Source organism: Pteronotus mesoamericanus, unplaced genomic scaffold, assembly GCF_021234165.1.
Source record: "Pteronotus mesoamericanus isolate MK-2021 breed Mesoamerican mustached bat unplaced genomic scaffold, CSHL_Meso_final contig_1, whole genome shotgun sequence".
NCBI classification, from domain to species: Eukaryota; Metazoa; Chordata; class Mammalia; order Chiroptera; family Mormoopidae; genus Pteronotus; species Pteronotus mesoamericanus.
In genome coordinates this window covers 2711491-2734921 of record NW_026554998.1, presented here as the reverse complement: position 1 = coordinate 2734921, position 23431 = coordinate 2711491, and the positions used below count along the sequence as shown (strand labels likewise).

The 23431-nt window shown below is 63.3% G+C and overlaps 1 protein-coding gene across 1 annotated transcript in view; it reads right to left on the bottom strand.

The window, feature by feature from the left end:
• Positions 1 to 23431, bottom strand: part of RADIL (Rap associating with DIL domain) — a 44997-nt gene that overhangs the window by 1357 nt on the left and 20209 nt on the right. Inside the window, exons 3-12 of the mRNA XM_054572136.1 lie at positions 15082 to 15305; positions 13949 to 14557; positions 13066 to 13103; positions 8830 to 8990; positions 5834 to 5946; positions 5287 to 5524; positions 4352 to 4524; positions 1703 to 1853; positions 645 to 835; positions 137 to 482 (exon numbers count right to left, since the gene is read on the bottom strand). Of these exons, the coding sequence (XP_054428111.1) occupies positions 137 to 482; positions 645 to 835; positions 1703 to 1853; positions 4352 to 4524; positions 5287 to 5524; positions 5834 to 5946; positions 8830 to 8990; positions 13066 to 13103; positions 13949 to 14557; positions 15082 to 15305 (2244 nt within the window). The remainder of the gene's footprint in view (positions 1 to 136; positions 483 to 644; positions 836 to 1702; positions 1854 to 4351; positions 4525 to 5286; positions 5525 to 5833; positions 5947 to 8829; positions 8991 to 13065; positions 13104 to 13948; positions 14558 to 15081; positions 15306 to 23431) is intronic.

The window sequence follows — 23431 nt, the reverse complement described above, 5'->3', positions numbered from 1 at the left end:
CTGTGTGGGGAGCGGCTCTCGGTCCCCGGGGGGGGGGGCGGGGGGGCTGTGAGAGGCCAGCTGCCCCGGCTCCCGCCAGACAACACTCAGCACATGCCCCCAGGGCCTGGGGCCGGGGTGCCGGGGGCGGTCTCACCTTCCGGAGGGGCCCCTCGGAGGCCACCGGGCCCGTCCCTCCTCCCCTCCAGGAGAGCTTTCCCAGAGGAGCCGCCGGGGCGGGGCCAGTCAGGGACAGCGGGCTCCAGTGGGGTGCTGGGGGGCGTGAGCAGGCAGGAGGAGTCCGTGTGCAGGGGCCCCGCCTGGGGGCCCCCGCGGCTCCCCCGGCCCGGCTGCCTTTCCAGAGGGCCCTGCGCCCGGGGAGCCCGGGGGGAGGGAGGAGGGTGCACTGAGCCGGCTTCACCAGCTCCCCTGCTGGGGCCCCTGGGAGCAAGGGGGCAGCTCTGGCCCTCGGGGTGCCTGTCCGGTGTGGGATGGCGCGGGCCCTGCTGGGGAGAGAGTGAGATCAGGCACCAAGCTCCTGTTGTGCCGGGGGAGGCAAGGGGCCCCCCCGCCGTCCCTCCCGCTTCTCCCCCATGGCCACCAGCCAGGCCCTGGGCCTACCCCACCATCCAAGCCAGAGCCGCAGACCAGCTGCTCAGCGGTACCTCAGGGACCTGGGGCTGGGGGGGCCCGTCGCCGGGGCTGGGCTTGCTCCGCAGGCCCCACAGAAAGTGGCGCACATAGAGCAGGTGCCGGTAGATGCTGTCGTCGGGGCAGTCCGCCTCCAGGTCCACCTGGAAGCCCTCGCTCGGCAAAACGATGGGTGGGGGGTTCTCGTAGGACTCCAGGACGTCCTCTGCGGGGCGGGACGAGGGCTGTGTGGCCGCCCGGCCCGGAGGCCGGCCACCCGCCCCTCCCGACACGGGGGACCAGCCCAAACTGCACTCTGGTCCCTTCTGGGCCCCCGCTGCTCTGTCCGGGAGCCGAGCCACTCAGCCCAAAAGCCTGCAGTCCTGAGCTGACACGTGGCTCCTGGGCCCACACTGACTGCGCCCCGCCCCCCAGCACCTGGGACCAGACCACCCGTGCGCATCACGGCCTCTGTACGTGAGCGTGGGCACCTTCCAGCTGGCGGGAAGGCCTGCTCCCCACACGGGCCACGGCAGTGACCGGAGAATGGGAGGGCAGATGCCGTCCCACGGAGCCTGGGGTCCTGCCGGGAGGGGGCCTCTGCGTCCCCACCACCCCTCGGGGAGCAGCCCCACGGTGCCCGTGTCCTTGGCCACCCCTTCTTTCCCACTGCTATTTGTGCTGATAATACTGTACATGATTCTAAAAAGAGAGGCATGTGTCTGATCTATGAAAATACACACGTGTGCACCCACATCCACATGTATGAGGGTGTGTATGAATATGCGTGGGGCTTGGTGTTAGGCATGGTCCCGGGGCGCTCAGCAGGCTGACTCTGCTCTCCTGGTGGGCTGTGCGCTGGGCAAGGCCCCGTCCTTGACCTGAGCCCAGAGCTTAGAACTTGGCCATGGACTGTGGGCCCCTTTACCCCCAACTGAAGCTGTCCCCAGGTTGGGGCAGGGCGGGGCAGGGCATCCGAGGAGGGAGACAGCCCGGGGCAGGGGTGCCGAGTGCTCTGCAGGCTCTGCCAAGGGTTAGGCCCCCGGGAGGCTGCCCCTGCCCCGGCACAGTCCTGCCCAAGGAGGGGGCTTACCGGACTTGAAGGCGTCGGGACGGTCCTGCGCGGCCGGCTCCCAGGCACTCATGGGGCCCATGGCGGAGGCCAGCTGGTGCTGCGTCAGGAGCCGGTGCAGCTGTGCGGGGCTCAGGGCCGGGAAGGCGGCCCGCAGGTCTGCCCAGCTCATCTAGGGGCAAGGAGGCGCACTTACTAGCGGTTTTTAACTTCCCCCACTTTTACTGAGATGTAATTATGACTATTTTAAATGTATGATCGGAGCGATGTCCCCTTCTTCATTTTTATATTGGCAATTTGTGTTTCTCCACTTTTATTAAATTTCTCAAAGCATCAACTCTTGGCCCTATGCTTTTAGTAAACATTTATCCAACTGTTCAAATAACTTTCCAAAGAACCAACTAGGCTTTTTGCTTTTCTGTTATATGTTTGCTATTTTATTGATTTTGGTTCTCCTCTGTTATTTCCTTTTCTACTGGCCTTGGGTTTGATTTGCTTTTCTTTTTCTTGCTTCATGATCATCACTTTCAGCCTTCTTGTTTCCTAACGTATACATTTAAGGCTATCGTTTTGCCTGTTAGCACTGCTTTACCTGCCCCCACGAGTTTGGTATGTACATGTTCATTGCCACCTATCCACCCTGACCTAGTGGCAGTCAACTTACTATCAATTCCATTCTGGCTTTCAGAGCTTTTGCTTAGTTTTAAAGTCCTTCCTATCCCACGCCCTGAAGCTTCAGAATTTTGTCAAATGTCATGAGGGGAGAACCACCCGGCATTTCAGGCCCCTCAGATACCTCACATTTGTCTCCCAGCCTGTGAGGTGGCCGGGGCTGCCTGGTCTCTCCCCCCAGCTCTGGCCCCCTGCCTGGACAAGGCCTGCACTTCCGGTCTCACACAGACCCTGCTTCCAGAGGAGGCAAACGCCCCAGAGGGAAAGCAGCAGCAAACCAGCCTCCTGGTTCCCTCTCTGCAGGGCTGCTGCCCCGCAGTCCCCGCTGTGTCAGGAGCTCTCGCGTGCCTTTAAACGGATGCCTTCGTGTGGTGCTCTCAGCGCAAGGTAGGCTCTCCCTGAGCCGCCCACCCACTGGCAAGCCCCTGCTGCTCTGGGCCCACCGCTGCTCAGCTTCCAGAGGCACCCAACGCCCACGACGCCCGAGCCTCTCGGCGGCGGCTTTGTGGCAGGCTGGTCACTTCTCTGGAGCCCGCCTTCTCAGGTCGCGGAGGCAGTTCCTACTCACTCACTGCTTTCCAGCTTCCAGAGTGCTGTTTCTTATCGCCTCTACGTTTTCTTTGCCCTTATAACTTATGTAGGTTAAAAGCATTGCTTTGCTTTTATTCAGTAATATTTTGGGAGGAAATAAACTAAGCTCATGGGTTCAATCTGTGATCCATACTCACACATCCCCATTTTCTGAATTTTCTCAAGTGTATCCATGTTTCACTTTCATAATAAAAAAAATTCAATAACTTTTGAAAGACACTTGAGTACGACATAGACCCTAATGCGTGGTAGGTCCTCAGGATCTGCTGATCAATTGGTGGCTCCCCGGCCAGCACGGAACCTGGGCTGCGTGACGCACCGGCTGTGTGGGCTCAGCGGCGCTGTCGCGGAGCCGAGGTCGCAGCCGGGTCTTCCACAGCAGCGCCCCGTGGGTGGGGCAGCACGGAGAGGCACGTGCAAAGCCGCCCACACGCCCGCGCCCGGGCTCTAGGCAGCATCCGTGCGTCGCTGACAGCAGTCGTGGCAGGCGCACGCGGAGGCTTCCGGGGTGGAGGTGGGCCCCTCCACTGTTCATACCAAACTGAGAGGCCCGCTGTTCCCCCAGGAATATCGCACCCCGAGGCTGCACTGCAGTCAGGGCACGCCGCCGACTGGGCTCAGACACCCCCCTCCCCGGGCTCCCACAAACCCGCTCTCCGTCGCCCCGGGGCACGTTCGGGCTTGTGCCAAGCAGGAAGGGAACACCATTGTCCGGCTCCATTGGTTATCCCTAGCGATTGGGCCAGGCAGCTGGTGAGGGAGGGGGTGAGGCAGTGTATTCGTCCCCTGTTGCTATGGTAACGATGACCACAGCACAGCAGCTGGAGCAACAGAAATGCAGGCCTGCTGGCCCAGGGGTCGCACCCACTGGGCTAGAATCCAGGGGTGCTGGGCTGCGCCCCTCCTGTGGCCCCAGGGCAGGGCCCGCCCAGCAGGGCACCTGTGCTGCCGGGGTTCAGCTCCTGCGGCGCAGGGCCGGCCTTCAGCCAAGGGCCGTCCCCGGCTCCTGGAGGTCGCTGCAGTCCTGGGCCCTGGCCCCTTCCTCCGTCCTCAGAGCCAGCCACGGCGGGGCAGGGCCCTCGTTTTCCTTCTGTCCCATCCCTCAGACCCTCTTCCACTTTGAAGGACTCGTGAAGGACACTGAGCCCACAGGCTAGCCCCAGGGCCATCTCCCATCCCAGGCTCTTAGCTCTGATCACCTCTGCACAGCCCCCCTTGCCATGTCGGGTCATGTAGTCAGACATTTGGGGGCATTTTCCTGCCCACAGGTAGGAGCAGCTATAGAACAGGAGCAGCTCTGCAAGCCCCCTGAGGCCCGGGAGCAGGCCCCCCACTCCCAGCCTGGCCCAAAGGCCCCCCAGCCCCACCGACGTGCCGCCTTTTGCAGACGCTCCGCGCTGCTCCCACCTGGATGAGCTGGGCACGGGGCGTGGCCAGCAGGCTGAGCGTGCAGGAAAGCTTCCGGAAGAAGTGCTCCCCGGCCTCCCCGAAGCCGGCGCTCCTGGTCCACTCCAGGAGCTGCTGCAGGCGGGCACAGGCCTGGACGCCTCGGGGCCAGTGGAAGCAGCTCAGAGAGGGGCCTGGGGGGTGGGGCAGGCCGTGAGGCCGGGTCTGCCGCCCGCTCGAGACCCCGGCTGGCCCCCGTGCCTGTCCTCCCCCACGCCAGGCCTCGCAGGACAGATGTGAGACTGCACGTTGGGGCCAAGGCACTCACCTGCCATGGGGCCCTCCCTGGGAGGGTGGGGGAGGCCAGGGGTGGGGGGTGGAGACGGCTGGGAGGGGCTGTGACAGCCACTGAATCCCAAGTGCACAGGGACAGGGTCCAAGTCCACAGGCGAGCGCCCTGCCCCCGCCCCGCCCCTGCCCTGTGGCCCCGCCCCAGCCTGGGGAGTCCCCGGTGGTGACGCGCATGCGCTGGGGGTGCATCCCTGCGTTTATGTCCTTGTGCCCCAGCAGTGCCCCTGGGCCCCGGAGCCGGACAGCAGGGGGATGTCTGCAGTGAGAAGTTTGGAGGGCGGGGAGCTGGGTCAGAGGTCACGTCACCTCTCTAAGCCTGTCCCCTCCTCTGTCGCAGGGGCTGTGGGGACCCAGGGGACGAGGAGAGGCCCGAGGGGCCCTGTGCCGACACTGACGGAGCTCCTGCCCCAGGGCACGTGCTCTGCGACATTCCCTACGCCCTGGGCCTGTCTGCCTGCGGCCCCCACGGCACCAGCACAGATGCCCATGGCTGGGACCCCCGGCCACGGCCCAGCGTCCTCGGGAGGCATCTCGAAGGCCAGCCCGCCGCCCCCGCTGAGGACGCCCGTATTCCCTGCGGGCCCACGCCCAGCCCTGCCCCTCACCCCTGTCCAGGAGCTGGTTGAAGAGCAGCGTGCTGGAGAAGAAGAAGAGGTAGGCCAGCACCTGGGAGGCGACCTCGGGGTGCACCTGGGACCGCCGCAGGAGGTCTAGGGTGCTCTGATAGACGGACACGACGCGGCGCAGCTCCTCGGGCAGCTGGGGCGCCGGGCACCAGCTCTCCCGGGGCTCCGTCTGGAACGGCGGGCACTCCAGCAGGGCCGGGAGGCAGACGTACAGGGACTGGGGGCGAGGAGAAGCGCGGTGTGGGCAGGGCCCGGGGCACAGGCCTCGGGGGCTTTGTGGGTGCGGTGAGCCCCAGGCTCCCCCAAACGCCGCCCTGGGGGGCTCCATACAGCTCCTACACAGGGGGCAGGCGCCCCGGGGAGGCACAGGGGGACCAGCAAAGGGCCCTGCAGGCACCCTGCACGTCTCGTGGGGGCGGGGCGGAGTGGACGAGCAGCTGCCTCCGCTGGGGACGGCGCGGGTGGGAAAAGCCGTGGCTCCCTCCAGGTCCCCAGCAAGCCCAGAGAAGCAGGAGCACATGCGCACCTTGGAGACGTAGTACACGCACTGCTGGAAGGCGTACAGCACCACCTCCTCCAGCTCCGCCATGGCCTCCTCGCTGGCCGACAGCGCGCACGAGAACAGGGACTCCTTCGAGCCTGTGGGACGCAGAGGCACGGGGTGAGTGAGGGGCGGCAGGGCCTTCTGGGGGCGGGGTGGCGACCCCGGTCTGCCAGCTCACCCGCTGCTGCCCGCTGCCCGGGGGCTCTGCTCAGAGCTGGCGGGCGGCCGCCCGGGAGCACAGACCTGCCTCCCCGCCGCCGGACAAGCCCCACCCCCCGGCCTCTGAAGGGCCGCTGTCCCGCGTCTGGCTGTTCAGGGCACTTCTCCTCGGGGCGTGGGACGGGGGCCGCCGCCCCTCAGCCCACGTGGGTCCCTCCCCAGGGACTGCCTGGACCAGGAAGCCAGGCGCCTGCCTGAGAGGCGCCAGGGGCCTCCCCAGAGCCTAGCCTTCAGGGTCCCACTTGGGGCCCTTATGGGTCTGCACGCTTCCTGCACCCTCACCAGGCAGCATGAGGGGCCCCAGATCCAGGGGAGCAAGGGGCTCGTAACAGGCCGCCAGCTGCGGCGCCCCGTCCTCCCAGAAGGCTCCAGGCCACAGGAACATGCGGGGCTGGCCCCACTGCTCCCCGGCCACACGCAGAACAGCCGTGGGGACGTGGCCAAGGCGCCCGGCTACAAGGCCCCTCTCCGCAGCGGCTGCCGTGTGGGGTGCGGGCACGGGTCCCTGGCGGGAGGAGACGGCAGAAAGCAGGGCAGCAGGGCTCCGCGGACACACGGCAGGCTCCCCGCACAGGCCGCACGGGCACCTCCGACACCACCGAAAACCACCTGAAACGTCTCGCCTGCCCAGCTGGGGCTCCCGACAGAGCCGACACCCACCGGGCCTTTGCCTGCAGCCTCCCTCCCGCCCCCCATGACAGCTCCCAAGGCCCAGCACCCGAGGACCCCTCAGATCTACAGGGGCTGAGGCAGGGCCTCAGAGACTTACAGGAGGGTTTTAAATGGGTGAAATAAACACCCCCCTTGCCCGGGCCAACCTTCCCTCTGCCCACGTGAACGTGTCCACCTGGATGACAGCTTCAGACAAAAGGCTGTTCGGGGAACAAAAAAGTGGTTTCTCCAGCTTCAGGACATGACAGCTCTGCTTTCAGAATTCTTCCCACAGATACTTCCTGCTGAAGGTCAGGAGGCCGTGCGCCGGCCCCAGCCTTCCCTTCACCCTCTGGCCGACGGGATTTTTCCTCTGAGCTCTCCAGCGCCTGCCCCGCACATGGGCTCTGGGCGGCTCAGATCCTGCAGTGGCTTCCCCGCCAGCCGTGTGGCGCCAGGGGTGGCACAGAGGCGGGGCCCTCTCCCACAGTCCACGGGGTGATGTGACATCCAGGCTCCCCAACCAAAACTAACTTTCTCCTGAGCCCAAAGGCAGCAGCCAAGCAAGCGGGGCCATGGTCCCAGGAACACCGGCCTGACGCGGGCTCCTGCGCAGCGCGCTCAGCCAGCCTGCGCGGCTGGCGCAGGGGGCCCTGGAACGGCAGCCTTGCCGTGAGGCGGCGCTCCCAGGTACACGGGCCTACGGGTCGCACGGGTGTCTCCCAGCTGGCTCTGCTGGGGCCCGAGTCATCGGGGCTCCCTGAGAGCGCGCCCCAGCTCCCAGCCTCACGCAGGACAACATGTGCATGGAGACAGGCCAGACGCCCCGGCGCCCACTGGCCAAGGCCCCGTCCAGCAGAGCCGCGCCCCTCAGAAGCCGCTGTGGCGCCTGCAGCGTCGGTCCTGGGGGGCGGGCAGCCTTTAAGGGGATGGGGGTGGTGCCTGGAGAGGGAGGCGAGGCAAGGCCTTGCCAGGAGGTGTCCCGGCTCCGCAGGCTCTGCAGGGCAGGCGCGCAGAGCAGGCGGGGGAGCCAGAGCCCAAGTCGGCCTTGGACGCGGGCCTTGCAGACAGAGAGGGCAGCGGCCCTGTCCTGGGGGGTGTGACGCCTCTCACGGTGTCCGCCCGGGGGAAACAGGCAGGAACAGCAGGCCCGTAAGCTGCTTTGTCGGGTTCTTTGCTCCCAGCAGACACAGCCAAGCACACGCAGGCGCCCTGCAGCGCCCACCTGACCCAGCCCACGGGCAGCCCCGGCCAAACCCGCTGGCCTCCTGCTGAGTGGCTCCCCACACCCCGAGTGCACCTCACGGCTGCAGGCCGGACCCCCAGAGGCAGGGCCATCAGGCACCACCTACTCGGGTCCCTGGAACAGACCAAGGTCCCACAAATGGGAGGGAAGGACAGGAGTGGCTTTGTTTTTGCCTCAGCAGAGTGAGAGGCTGTGTGGGCAAACCGCGCTCGTCCGTGTGCGGCCGCGGCCCAGCCCGGGGTGCCCGCTGTCACGCCCCGCCCCGCTGCAGGACGGTCCTGCCGCTCCTCCCGCCTCCATCCGGGACCATCCCGCCTCTCCGGGCCCTGCACCGTCCTCGCCGGGCACCCGCTGGCTCAAGGCCCGCGCGGGCCTCGGGGCGCAGCCAACGCCACCTTCCCGTGAGGCCCTACCACACGGCCCGGCCGGTCACTCCCTCACTTGGAGTGTCCGGCGCTCTGCACGCTCCCTGGGACGCGCGCCGCCCCACGTCCCCGTCTCTGAGAATCACACACCCCGCGCCACTCCAGCGCTCCGCCTGACGACCTGCCTTCTTTCCGAAGTGGCGGAGTGTCTCGTAAGGGGCGACGGCTGAGGGCTGCTGCGCTGCGCGCCCCCGCTGATGCCCTGTGTCCTGCCTGTGTCCCCAGGCCTCCCAGGCAGAACACAGTGGGACAGCCCGAGCCCGTGAAACAACAGGAACAGTGCCCACGCGCCACGGACGACAGGTGCCAGGTGAGCCCAAAGGTTGTGTCGCTTCCCCCTCCGGGGAAGCCTCGCCCTGGGTCTGCCCCTGAGGTGAGGTGAGAGGGGCGCTCCCGCCCACCCACGCTGACCGCGCGCGGCCCGCCAGGAGCCCCACCTGTGACGTCCAGCTCCTGCTCCAGGCTCTGCATGTAGACGGGGCCCTGCTGCTGGACGAAGTACAGGAGCTCGATGGCGTTGGCCATCCAGACCAGGATGTGCTGCAGGTCGGGCAGCAGGCCGGCCAGGGTGACGCTGGCCGGGGAGAGGGGCTCCTGGCTGCCAAGACAGAGAGACGGGCGGTTACGTGGGGACCTCGCCACTTCTCGCGAAGGATGCTCATCTCAGGGGGGCACTAACATCACCACGCTGTGTCGGCCCGCGGGGCGGGGCTGGGAAACGGGAGGACGCACAATTTCTTTGCCACCGACAACCGGAGGCACGCCCACAAGCCTCCGCAGGAGGGGCCACCCGGAGCCTCAGCCGGCGAGGGCTCTGCTGAGTGAGTCCTTCGCCCCCACCCCCAGCGATGTTAGAAAGCGAGTGCCAGTGGGTGTGCGTGTGCGTGTGCGTGTGCAGGGGCCGCCCGGGGCAGGGACCCTGGTGTCAGGGCAACTGGGGTCCTGGAGAGCGAGGCCCTCGGGGAAGTGTCCGGGGAGGGCAGGCCCATCATCCTCCGAGTCTGTCCCCTGCTAAGCAGCAGCAGGGCGGAGGGGGACCTCAGGCCCCTGTCCCCACACGCCTCTTGCGCAGCGTCTTGTGGCTCTGACGCAGCTTCGTGCCGTCCACGCGGGACCGCACCGCCCCCCCTGGGCGGGAAGGACTGGCTTCAGACCACGGCGCCCTGCTCCCTCTGCTGGTGGGCCTGCGGGCCGTGCGGCCACCGGCCCTGCTGCGCCGGCCTGAGTCCTGGGCCGTCTCGTCCCTGCTCAGCGCTGGCTTGAGTGGCACGCACAGGCTCACAGGCATGAAGAGCTATGCCATTCAAAAGGAGTGAGCTGCTCTTCAGAGCCGAATTCCATTCCGTCCCAACACTGCCGCCCTTCGCAGTCCCGCCCCCAACCGCAGGCACGGAGGGGCCTCTGCGGAGCGCCGGGCCCCGGGCTTGCGGGCTGGAGGTGCAGGGTCCGCCCCAGCAAGGGCAGCGCTGGGCGCGCGGCACACGCCTCCGGGCGCAGGCCAGGTGCGGCGAGCGTCCCACCCCTCCAAGTGGGCGCTGAGTGGGGACAATGATTTCACGGCTGTGACGCCAAAGGCACAAGTGACAAAAGCGAAAAAAGACAAGCGGGGCCAGTTCTGCCCGAAAGCGTCCGGCCAGCCAAGGGCGCTGCCACGGCAGTGGGGCCCCACGGGCCGGGGTCGGCTTCCACGGCGCAAAGGAGCTCCTACAACTCAGACCCCGGAAACGAACCACCCCAATGAACACGCGGCAGAGGGTCTAAATAGACAGGTCTCCCACAAGGACACACAGGTGGCCAGCGGGGACGTGAAAAGATGCTCAACATTCCTAATCATCTGGGAAATGCAAACCAAAGACACAGCGGGACATCGCCTATCAAAGTGGCTGTCATCAGAGACAGGAGAGGACACGGGGCGGGGGCCGGGGGGAAACGCCTCGCCCCCGGGGCAGTGCCGACTGGTGCAGCCACTGTGGGAAGCAGTCCCCAGGGTCCTCAAAAACTACAAATAGAGCACCTGGTCATTCAGCAATCCCAGTTCTGGGTATTCACCCAAAGAACTGAAATCAGGACCCTGAAGATATGCCAGCACTTCGTGTTCACTGCAGTGCCGGTCACACTAACCAAGATGTGGGATCCAGCTCCGTGTCCCTCGACAGGTGAAGGGGTGCAGAGAGCGCGGTGTGTGACAGGGCAGCACCTCCGACAACGGGGCCCACCCCGCAATATTCCCCAACTGGGAGCAGCCCGGGCGGCACGATGCCGAGTGAAACCAGTCCGTCACAGCAGGGCAAACACCGCATTATCCACTTACAAAATCAAATGCTAATAAAATTTTTAAAAAATTTTTTAAATTCAAAAAACTTTGAAAACAACTGATGAGTAAAAAAAGAAATTAAGCCCTGGCCGGTGTGGCTCAGTGGCCTGAGCGCCGGCCTGAGAACCAAAGGGTCGCAGGTTGGATTCCCAGTCAGGACACAGGCCTGGGTTGGGGGCCAGGTCCCAGTAGGGGGCGCAGGAGAGGCAACCACACAGGGATGTTTCCCTCCCTCTCTTTCTCCCTCCCTTCCCCTCTGTCTAAAAATAAATAAATAAAAATATTTTTTTAAAAAAAGAAATTAAAATAGAACTTATACAAGAACAAGGAAATCATGAAGAGGTTAATGAAACAGAAAGTAAAGTGAACAGAAACAATAAAATTGGTTCTTTTAAACAGAAAATAACAGACCAGTGCCTGAAAAGATCAATCAAAGGAGGGAGAAAAGAGAAAAGCTATAAATACAATAGGACTTAAATACAGGGATATTACCACAAATAGATTGGAGATTAAAAAAGTCATAAAAAATATAAAGGGCAATTTTATTCCAATAACTTTGAAAAACATATGTAATAGATAATTCCTTAAGAAAGAAAAAATACCAAAATCAATACAGGAAGAAACCAAAATTGAAGCAGAGTGACCGAGGCTCATTGAAGAAGCGGGGCGAGCGCACACAGGCCTCCGCCGCAGGCAGCGCCCGGAGGCTGAGACGGCCCCCTTCTCGGACCGTGGGCCCGAGTCCTCGCCTCAGCAAATGGGCCCTGAGAACTGGGCTCGGGCAAGGAGGCCCGAGGCATCCTCCAGGAGCCTTGCCCTTAGAATCAGGCAAGGACAATACAAAAAATAAATTCAGCCCTGGCTGGTGTGGCTCAGTGGGCTGAGCACTGGCCTGCACACCAAAGGGCTGCCGGTTCGATTCCCAGTCGGGGGCACAGGCCTGGATTGGGGGCCAGGTCCCCAGCAGGAGTCGCGCAAGATGCAACCACACATTGATGCTTCTCGCCCTCTCTTTCTGCCTCCCTTCTCTCTAAAAATAAATAAATCTTTAAAAAAAATAAATTCATAGGCCAGCTTTACCTATGAATGTGGATGGGAAAGTGCTAATTAAAATGTCAACTGTAAAATGCCAGGTCTTGCTGCGCTAAAACATCACTAGTCATGAAGGGTTTCATCCCCGGATAAACCTCCTCAGCTGCACGTTCCCCTCCGCCCGGGGCCCCGAGGCCCCGCGGCCAACAGAGACCCTGCGGGGCGCGGCCCTCCGCCGCTCGCCGGGCGCCGCCCTGGACAGTGCCGCCCCCGCCGGCCTGACTGAGCCCCGAGCCGCCGAGCTGGCGGCAGAGCCTCAGACACTGAGTAGCGAATTCTGTGCCCACTTGCAGCTGGGCAGGGATACTGGGTGGCTCCGAGCTCCCGCTCTCCGTGCCCTCGGTTCCGGTCTCCGAAAGCGGAGGCGGAAGGGGACGACGCTCCCCCTCCCCCAGTCTCCAGCACGGACCGAGGAGGATGCAGAAGTGACGTAGACGGCAGCCACGTGCTGTTCACAGGGACCGTCTGCCTTGAAGCACACGTGGGAGGGAGCGAACCGCACGGACCGTGGCAGGACCCTCGCCCCGCGAGCCTGACCCGCGCAGTGGGCAGTGACCGCTGCGCCGCCTGGTCCTCTCCGGGCGTCTCCACGGGCACAGGCGGCCCGCCGTGCGCCCATCAGCGTCCGCACGTCATCACACAATGGGCACTTTTCTGGGTGCTCCTTTCTCAGCACTGCGGTTAGATCCTGCTGCGCGGATGATGCCCAGAGCCGTGGCTCGTCTGCGCTCGCTGTCCCCGGGTGTCCACCGAAAGTCGGCCACAGCACACGCGGGCTGCTCCCAGCATTTGTGCTCCCAAACAAGTCCTCGCGGCAGGGCCCCGCCCTCCGTGTGGAGGCGTTTCCACAGCGTCCCCGCAGGATGGGACGGCTGGGTCACAGGACACGCACGTCTTTATTGTTACGGTGTCCCGGTACCCGGTGGTATGTGAGCACAGAAACAGTGCTTTCTGGGACACCCCCTCACACAGCTCGGGGCGTGGTCGCCCCTGGGGGCGGCTCTCTCTGTCTGGAGCAACAAGGGCACATGGGGGGAGGCCCCAGAGGCCGGGCCACGCGGAGGGCCCAGCCCGCTCGCCCCGTGCACAGCGCACAGGCATCTCCCAAACACGGGCTCCCCGGGCGGTGATTAGAGAACCAAGAATGGCCACTCGGGGGCGGGGGGACAGCGCGATGCGGTGCAGGGCTGACCCGAAGGTGACCCTGCCTCAGGAGGCCGGGGCCACGGTCTGCGTGAGGGGCGGGGGGAGTGACGGGAGTACTTACAGGTGCGCCTGTTTCTCCGCTAGCTCTTTGGTTTTCTCCTACAATTACAAAAGACAAAAAAGCAAATGTGAGAGACGCAGGAAGCCCCAAGGTGTTGTCAGAGAGAACACCAGCACACACGAGCCACGCCTGCACGGGGGACACAGCGTCGCACTCCAGGCCGCGCCCCCGCCGAGCCGTCGGCTGTGCGGGCAGGACGGCGTTCCCGTGGGTCTCCCGTCGCCCCGACCCGCCACGGAGCGCAGTCTGCATATTTCCTGCCCCGGGACTATCTTGCGACCGTCTGGCTGACAGCAACCGGCTGTTTTGGAGACAACAGATCGGCCAAGTGTTGGCAAATGCCAGAACGCAGGTTCTGCTAACGCTCTCCTCATAAACGTCAGCCACAGTAAAAACCAGCCAACGACTACGGGCCTGCATGTTTGTGTCCCAGCAGGACTCAGGTTTCACCACCATCTTCCCCGGAGAGGCATGTGGTGGGCGGGGGCCTGGGGTCCTCGGGGGCTGCGGCCTAGGGGCCTGTCCTGGAGGGAAGGTTTGCAACGTGCAGAAGTCGGCCGTCGGTCCTGAGCCCCCGACACCACAGCAACAAGGCCTTTGCGGTGGGGTGTTGGCCGGGGTCCACCTGCTCCCGGAAGGAAGCACGGGGCGCCCAGGCCACATGGGGGCTCGGGGCTCCGGGCATGTGGCAGGGCCGTGGGGAGGACACAGGACCAGAACCCACAAAGCCATGGCCGACCCATGAAGGGGAAGTGCCACAGCGGCGCCCCAGGCTGGAGGCGTAGACTGGCCCGGAAGGCTGGTCCTCAGCCGGAGGAAGGACTCAGACCCTGCCCCCTGCGCCCCCCGCCCCACAGCGCCCCCGGCCAAGACCGAGACTGACCCAGACGGTCTCACGGATCATCCTGGCGATCTTGAGCAGGAGCTGCCCGAAGGAGCCCGGTGGGAGGCGAGTGGCCGCGTGCTGGATACACAGGCAGAGGAGGAAGGCGGGGGTCAGCTTGTGGTCATCGCCGCCGGGCTCGATCAGCGTCATGATGCGCTGCAGCAGCGCGTCCTCCACGTCGGGCTCAAACTCCAGGTGCAGCTGCCGAGGCCGGGGGGCGCCCGGGGCCCGGAGCTGGGCGCCGCACATCCTGCAGCTGTGTGGCAGGGCCCGGAGGCGGGCCAGGGCCTGGGCGGGCAGGGGCTGGGCCTGTGCCGGGTCCTTGAAGAGCAGCAGGTAGTAGAGGCCCAGGGACAGCAGGTCCCCGTGGCGCAGCACCACCGGCTGGCCCCCCACCTCCGAGAAGTTGACGGCAACGGGAGCCCCGGGGATGGGCTCCAGGACCAGCGGGCCACAGGCCCGCCCCCGGCCGGAGGGCTGTAGCCGGCGCAGCGTGCAGTGCAGGGGCAGGATGTCGGGGGCCGCCAGGCTGATGCTGGGCTTGCTGGAGGGCGTCCTCTGGCCCACCGTGTGCCGCTCCCGGTTGAGCACGTACACCAGGCTGTCCTGGAAGGCAGACACTGGCCTCAGGGGCAGGACGCCACCCGGCACGTGGCCGAGGCGCTGTCCCTGCCACGGGACCCGAGCGCAGGGCCTAGGACTGCCATCCCCGACGCCCCCTGTCCTGGGACATCCCTTCCCAGCTGACTGCGTGCCCCCAGCCTGCCCCTCCTGGGGCGGCTGCCTTGTCCTGGGAGGAGCTTCTCCAGAGCAGCTGGGTGGCCCCCCCAGAAATCCAGGGAGGCCCCGAGCCTGAGATATGGAGGCCAGACGCAGGGGGCCTGGACACGGGCCGGGCCTCCTCCCAAAGGCTGGACAGAGAACGCCCTGGAAGCCGAGGATGGAGAGCCCTTCCCCAGAGTCCAGGACGCCGAGCACGGTGGCCCCCACCCACCCCCTTTCTACAGCCCCCCATGGCCAGAGCGCCAGGAGCTCACGGCCAACGTAGCTAACGGCAAGAGGCCTTCACACTGAGGACTCCCACGGCTCCCGCTCAGGCGCCGGCGCGGGGCGCGGGGCGCGGGGCTCACGTGCTGCTGGCTGTAGCCCTGCAGGAGGAGCAGGTGGGGCGACTCATAGAGGGAGTAGCGCATGGCGTCCTGGCCGGGCTCCTGGGTGGCGGCGGGGCTCAGGCTGGTCTCGCTGGCCGAGCGGCGCAGCCGGGGTTCAGGGGGGCTCCGGGCACCCTCCAGGGCCAGGGCCGGGGTTCCCTTGGCGCGGCTCCGCTGCAGCCTCCGGGCTTGGGCGTTTATCCCTGAAAGGGAGGCAGGAGGGGTGAGCAGCCAGGGCCCACGGAGGCCACCTCCAGGCCCTGCTGAGCTCCGGCCCCAGGGAGCTCCTCTCAGACCACCCTGGGAGGGACTGCGGACTCTGCCCCCAACCCGTCCCTCCAGGCCGGCAGCCCAGCTGTGCTGTCCCCGGGCGCCTGCGGGAGCCCCGCGGCCCCCCGCTCAGGGTGGCAAACCCACCACAGCACCAACTACTGCTGGGTCACCGTACAGGTGCCACCACACCCCAAAGCTGTGCCTAGCCGCCTGTGCCCTCCCGCCAGCCCACATATGCGCCCGCTCACGCGTGTGTGCATCCACCCTGTGAAGGACGAGACAGGAACTGCCCACTGACCCCTCCGTCTCCCAAGGAGGAAGCGGAGGGCCAGCCCAGGCCGCCCGGCCCCCTGAGCCAGCTGGTGGCCTGGGACAGCTCGCTGCTCCTTCCCAAGGCTGCGCCCACTGCACCTGGTCAGAGAGCACACGTATGTACACACAGACACGCATGCACACACAAACACACTCACGAAGGGCAGTCTTATCCATCCAAGGAGTGCCCTTCTGCACTCATTCTGCCGAAAGCTGAGAAGCCATCTGGACCCCAGAGGGCTGGCTTCCCACCCCCAGCCCCCTGCTGACGCCAGTGCCTTCCCCACCCAACCCCCCTCCAGTCCCCATGTCCCCTTCTGCAGCGTCCATCCCTGCAAATGAAACCAAACCAGAGCCAGAGGATGCACGCGGGGCCGCGAGCTGGGCCCAGGCGCTGCCTCACAGGCGCTGGATGGAGCCCAGCAAGCATGACGGCTGACCTGCGCCTCCAGGAGGAAGCCCGTGGGTCCATCCGCAGCCCACAGGCGGCCGGCCGGGCTGCAGGAGGCGGGAGGCTGAGCCGCAGTGCGAGTGCGCGCAGCTGCCGCTCTTGGCCTGGGGCAGAGCAGCCGGCAGTGAGCGGAGGGAGCAGGCCGGCCGGGAGTGCAGAAAGGGGGGAGGGCCAGGGCGGGAGGGCCAGGTGGGGAGGGGCGGGGGGCGGGGGAGGAAGCAGGCAGGAGAGGGACGGAGGGGTTGGGGGGAGCCGGCAGGGCAGTAGGAGTGGGCCGGGTCCCACCACCACTGTGCTCTTAAGGAAGGCAGACCCCAGGGCTCCTGGCACCATCGGACAGCGGGGCTGGGGGGGCGCGGGGGAGGGGCCGGTGGGGCCCTGCCAAAATGAACGGTCAGCGCCCAAGCTTCCCCGCACCCAGGGCAGGGCTGCAGGAGAGGCCGCGCCTCAGCACCGCCTTCTGGAAGTCCAGGGGCTCCGGGTACCACCCTGCCAGAGAAGGCCCCCTTCCCTCCAGATTGCCAGGGGCTCCCAGGGGCCAGATGAGGCTGGGCTGCCCGAGGCCCGTGTGCCCTGGGGCTACAGCCCCTGGACCCCACTCCTACAGCCTGGGTCCCGCCTCCCGTGGCAGACAACCCCCCCCAGGGCCCAGGGCCCAGCCTCCGATCCCTCTGTCCACAGCAGTGGTTCTCACCCTGCCCCCGCTCAGAGCCGCGGGGGGCGGGGGGCTCCAGGTGCCGCTCCCTGGGCCCCTCGGCGGGTCCCGGGGTGGCCGCACCGGGGCTGTGGGGCCAGGCCTGAGGAGCTGCAATAGGATTTATCTTATATGTGACTTCATCGTATGTTTTACTCATTTTATTTTTAAAAACTAAATAAATATACATCATTCTCTGTACGTTAATTTAAGGAATCAGAGTTGAACTCAGGCCTGGCTCTCCTGAACTGGCTGTCCTCACACGGGAGCTGGGAAGGAGGACCCGCCCGCAGGGGCGGCCCAGCCGGGTGGTGAGGCGCTCGGTGCCCCTCCCCAGCGCTGCTGCCTCGCGGCCCAGGACCCAGCCCGCCAAGCTTGAGGCGCAGGGGCAGGCATCCGGGTCCCTGCCCGCTGGCTCAACATGCCCTCCTGGAAGAGGGGCGGCACCCAGGCCACCGGCTCTTCACAGGCAGCCCTCCCTGTCCCTCCACCAGAGGCTGGTGCCAGGCCCCTCTGCTGGCTGGGGGAGGCCTCTGTGCACGCGAAGGGTGGCAAAAGCCATTCTGAAGACAGCTGGTGGCTGTCACCCGGGTGCCTGTCCTGGGCTTGGTGTGGCTCCGGGGCGGCCCCGGAGAGGAAAACAGCTCCTTCCCTGAACGTCACCGAGGTCAGGACAAGAAACCCAACCTGCAGGCACACGGGGCCGTCCACTGCCGCTGCAGAGGGACCAAAGGCCGTGAAACCGCCTACATGCCCCGTGGGTACGTCTGTGTCCCTTACAGCCCTTCAGGCAGGAGGAGGCCTCCGAGTGGGGCTGTGACCGGTGGCTGACGCAGCCGTGACGCGTCCCTGCGTTCCTGACCGGACCCCGACTGACCCGTGGCTGCCCTGGGACCTCGTCCAGAGAACGTACGGCCAGCTGCGCGGCCGCTGGGGGAGGCCCGTGAGAACGCGCAGGGAACACAGCCCCCATCGTCGCTGCAGCCGCACACCGTCGCCTTCAGCTGGGTCACGGCACGCCAATAGCTCATGAGGTTATCCTGCATCTGCTCTTCCTGTGCTTGGGGTGTCACAGCGCAAGACGTGGAAAGCAAGGAGAGACAGGCACAGAATGAGAAATAGGAAACCGTTCCACCTGCCCTGGCTGCGAAGGTCGCGGGTTCGGCTCCCAGTCAGGGCACACACCTAGGTTGCAGGTTCGATCCCTGCTCGGGGTGCACACGAGAGGCAACTGATCGATGTCTCTCTCCCTCTCTCGCTCCCTCCCTGCCCTTCACTCTAAGATCAATAAGATACCTCAGTGAGGACTGGGAAAAAACCCTCACAAACAGTGAAGGAAACACAAGCTAAAGCAAGGAGACACATTTCTCCCCGGTCTACTGGCGGAGATTTTTAATGACGGCTACGTGATACCCAGGATAAGGAGGAACGGACAGTCTCCAAAACTGCTGGTGACACTATAAACTGGATGGGGGGCCCCCAAATTTTAAAAATAGCTATCAAGATACTGCCAACGACATCAACATTATAAATATAGCTCCATCTGAAACTGTCCCCACCCTTCCATAAAGGAATTCCACTTTTAACTTGATGTCCTGAAGAAATAATAAAAAGGGATCAAACATTTCTGTGCAAGAATGTTAGTATAATAAGCATGACTTATAAATAGAGAAAAATGGAAAACAGTCTGAAAGGCCAACAGGGACGCGGTTAGGGACACGCACTCACTGGCATCACAAATGACGTTCACAGTGCAAGGAAATAGACACATGAAGTGAAAAAAAAAAAAGACACAGGCACATAGGTTGATTTAAATGAAGTAAAGAAATAAATGCAGTACAAAGGGAAGACCACAATTAAAGGCACCAAAATGCCGGCAACTCTCTCCAGGAGGTGACTGTGCAGGTGATTTTTACTCTCTTCTACTTTCCTTCACTTCCACATTTTCAACCATGGACGTATCTAACTTTGGAACACAGGGGAAGTTACATTTTAAAGTGCTGAGAAGCTTTGTCTGCTCAGTAAACTTGGCTCTTCCCTTACTACTTAGACTGGTAATCAGGGAATGACCTCCCGCTCTAGAAGGAACTGATAACCCAATTAAGACAATGGGTAAACTGAGTAGATAAAATGCTTAAGCCGTTTGTCAGCCGCAGGTGGAAGCGGAGCCGTCCGGGCTGGGCCCTAGCGCAGCGCAGCGCGACCAGGAGCTTTCTTCAGCTGAAACCCAAGGCCACCTCTGATCCCCCGGGCGACGCTGAACCCTCCCTGACAGAGGATCATGGGAGCACACGCGAACGCTCACGAGCTCGTCACCAGGCGGCTCTCAGCCCGTCACCAGCGGGCCTGGTCCGGTGCCAGGGCCCCCGATCCCCCGCCGCTGAGAAGCGTCTCGCTTCCCTGTGCCCCCCAAGATGAGCCCCCGCTGCTCTGAGATGAGCTCCTCCCCCGACTCGTTTCAGTGGGAAGAGAGAGTTGAGGAAATAGCCCTGAAAGTGCAGCTCAAAGACAAAGGAGAGCATCCAGGAGAGAAAGAAATCAGAAAAGCACACGTCAGCCCAGGAGACGCAGAGCCCGAGGAGCCGAAGAGCCAGGAGACACCATCGAAGGAAGGAGACAGTCCTTCCAAACCAAAGAGCAGGAGCTTCAGGTTAAGATGGCCCGTTAAAGTCTAACACATCACAGAGGGTAAAAATGCATGGAGGGTGAAAACATGCAAATAGGTGTATTTTAATGACCTTAATAAAAATAAGAATTATGGAAAATAGAACATAAGTGTGATAATGGGTACAACCATAATTTTTTTTAAATAAATAAAGAAGTAAAAGCCTAACACCAGGGTGAAAGACACACACTGCAACTTTTCAGAACGAGGCCGTGGGGAGCGTCAGAGGAAAGAAGCCGCTTGAGCCTCCAGGGGAGGCTGGAGAGTCAGTGCGCGCGGCAACCTCTCCCGGGGGCGCCATGATGCAACTTACAAGGAATGGACCCCGCCATCAAAGTTCCAGGCAAGAAAATTCTTTTCATTCTAAAACTCTATACCCAGCTAAACTATTACTCAAGCACTAATGTAAAATGCAGCTCTTCTAAGACGTACACAGTTTTAAGCAATTTTAACTCCCACGAACCCTTTCTCAGGAAGCCACACGGGGGAGACACTCCAACCAAACAGGGCATGGCCCAGACCTGGGAGGAAGGGAACAACCGGGGCTCCCCTTGGGAGGAGGCCACGGAGTGACAGCAGAAGGCGGGCTCTCAGAGCTGCCAGCCACTGAAGCAGGCAGAAGGCTCCAGAACACTGCGACGGATAAAGGACACCATCCATCTAGCAGAGCCTCATGAAAGCAGGTAAGATAATTGGCAGAGAGTTGGGGAATACTGAATCAGTGCCAAGTACCAAGAAAAAGAGCAAACAAATAAGCAATAATGGCAATAACTAATTTCAAAGAAACTAAAAGATTGGCAAGAAGGAAAAGTAATCTTTGTATATACCAGTCTTCTGTTGTGAAAGATAACCCTGCTCATCAAAATGTGAGCCCTGCCCAGGCTGCTGTGGCTCCGTGGCCTGAGCACCAGCCTGAGAACTGAGAGGCCGCCGGTTCAGTTCCCGTCCCAGGCACATGCCTGGGTTGTGGGCCAGGTCCCCAGTTGGGGGCAAGTGAGAGGCAACTGACTGATGTATCTCCTGTACATCGATGTTTCTCTCCCTCTCTTAAGAGAAGAAAAAAAATGTGAGCCCGTGAGCCCTGACTACCGATCTAACCAAAATGATGAGTCCAGGACGGGGGCGTGGGGCAGGGGCGCTGGGCGTTTGGTAGAGGGAAGCTGAGCAGAGTCACGTGCTTGTGGCCTGGCAGGAGGTCACCAGATAGCACCTGAAATTTAAAAAACCAAGTAGAATAGGATAAGCTGACTATGTTAAGATGCAGAATTAAATACCAAAAAAGAAATGGCTCCCGGCTGAAAGGGATTCCCTGTGGGGAGGGCACACTTGGGGCGAGGGGGCTGGGCGGGGACCGGAGCCTTGCATTGGGTTTGCTGTTGGTTTCAATTCACAGCGAGAAAGTAAGGCTTTAACTATGCACATATATAAGCTCGGTGACATGAGTCAGTTTTTAAATATACATACTTTTCAACCTCCTAAATGAAGAATGAATGAATGAAAGAATATGCACACACTTGTGCATATTTCACCAATTCCTGGGGACAGTTTTGTTTATTTGTTTGTTTTTACATTTCAACATCTTTGAAACCGGAAAGCATCCTATATTCACGTGGGCTGTTGGCCAGGCAGCAGCTGAGATGTGAGAACTTTGTTATGCTGAGGTAGGGGGACAAGATTCTGCAATATGTCAGTCATTTCAGGACCATTTGGAGAATGGTAGTTGTGTGCATACTTGGAGAATTTCGTGCCTATGGCTTAGAAGAAAACCCCAGAGGGGACAGTGAAACCTGGGAAGGCGAGGGTGGCCCTCGCGCTGCAGCAAGGACCGCGGCCTGACCGGCACACGCCCAAGCAGCCCAGCAGGGCTCCCGGGCCGTGGAAGCCCAGACGATCCGAGGGCGTCGTGTTAGGCCACCCCACAAGTGGCTACTCGTTACACAGCCACAGACTCAAGGCCAGATCTTTGTCCCCGGGAGGGGCGCCCTGGAACGGGGCTGCAGCGGAGGCCGAAAGGGCTCTGAGAGCAGGGTTGGAGGTCCAGGCTGCCGGAGCCCGGAGCCCGCGGTGAGGAGGCCATGAGGAGGGAGGCGGGCGGGGAGGGTGCTGGGTGGTGAGAGGGCTCGGAGGCGAGGAGCGCGGCCGGCGAGGGCTCCGAGCAGCTGTGGGCAGGAATCCGACTTGGACAGAGCGGCAGCCGCAGTGTCGTGGCAGCTCCGGGGAAGCGGGGGACGTGGGTGGGCTTGTGGGAGGGTCCTGGCTGCGCGGTGGCAGCGCGGCGACCCTGCAGCCGCGGGAGTGCTGCACCCAAACGGGACACAGCTGAGGAAACACCTCCCAGGAGAGGGCTGAGGGCACCACCACCTGATTCTCCCTGCTGCCAGGACTGGGAGGGAACGGGAAGGGACCAAGTGGGGGAAGAAGCGAGGAGCAGAGGGGAGCCCCCAACTGGACGGCATTGAACATCCTCAGCCTCGCCAGGTGACAAAAGACGCCAAGTCACGCTGGGCTGCCAAAAAAGTGTGGCTCTGAGAAAGGGCCAAGTGCGTCCCAGCATCCTGCGCCCCGGAGAGATGGAAAGGTCAAGTGCTCAGCCACACAAGACCCTTCCAAGAGGTTACGGGGTTCCTCGTAGGTTTTCTTAATCAAACCAGAGGCCCCGGGGAGGCCACGAGCGCCGCCCCTGTGGGGACCAGCAGAGGCGGAGGCGAGGCTGCGGCTGGGCGGTCCCCGGGGCTCGATGGGGCGAAGGCTCGGGTCCACACACAGCTGCCAGGGTCCTGAGAGAATCCTGCAGCAGAAACAGTGCCAGCTTCAACTGAAGGGACAAAGAGGACAAGACCCCAGAGGCTGCGACGGGAGGCGCCTGCGAGAACTCCCACCGCCCACACGAGCCACTGCAGGAAAGGGCAGGGCGGCGGTTGCCCCTCTCAGGGCTGGTCCAACCAGGGAGCCGCCGGGTGGGCCTGGCTGGAGCTCAGCGCCGCCTCAGACCAGCGACTCCTTTTCACTGGGGCTCCCCTTTCGACCAGAGCGCGGGCGTGTCCTGCGCCTGCGCCTGCGCCTGCGCCTGCGTGCTGGGAGCCGGGAGGTTGCAGCGCCCAGGCCCATGCAGCACCACGGCACAGAGTGGACTACGAGGGTCCCCTCACCTGGCGGAGTATTCAGGGGATGAGATTTGGGACTTGAACGGACCCTCTAATGGGGGGAGACTCTCCTGAGGAACCCGGGGGCGCAGAGGCGCGTGGCTATCGACAGGAGTCACCGGGGGCCAGAAGACGACCCCAAGGACGTGCCCTCAGCCCACCCCTCCCCAAGTGTGGGCGGCTCCCGTGAGCCATCACTGTATGTTCTGCTCTGTGGCAAAAGAGGATTTTGCAGATGTGAATCATTTCGCTCAGCCCACCTTGGGGTCCTGTTATCCAGGTGGGCCTCATTCAAACTGAGGAGCCTTTTAGAGCAGCGAGGAGGGCAGGCTCCGAAGCACCAGGGAGCGGTGCCGCCCCCGAGCCTGAGGATGCAGGGCTCGGAGGGGGGCGAGCACCCCAAGCACCACAGGGGGCCGGGACCCCAGGTGCGGCAGCCACAGGGGACCAGAGTCTGCCAGCAGCAGAGCGGCTGGCGCTGGCGCTTCCCTAGCACCTCCTGAGACTCCGACGCGCGGCCTAAAGGTAGGAGTGTTCTGAGCACTTTGCCCCTGACACCATTTGCCAGGGTCAGGGAAGCCCCCGGCCTGGGCCCGCCTGCTTGGGGGTGCCTGCCCACCCTGCGTGGGAAGCCCAGAGGCCGAGGTGAGCTGGGTTAGGGGTGCACGCGTCCCTAGTGCACAAAGAGCAGGTGGGTCCCCACAGTCAGGGCGCTGGCGCCTCCGCAGACAGGCGTGGTGACTGAACGGGGCTTCGGTGCCGCCGCTTTGCTGCTCCCTGGCCCAGTGGGC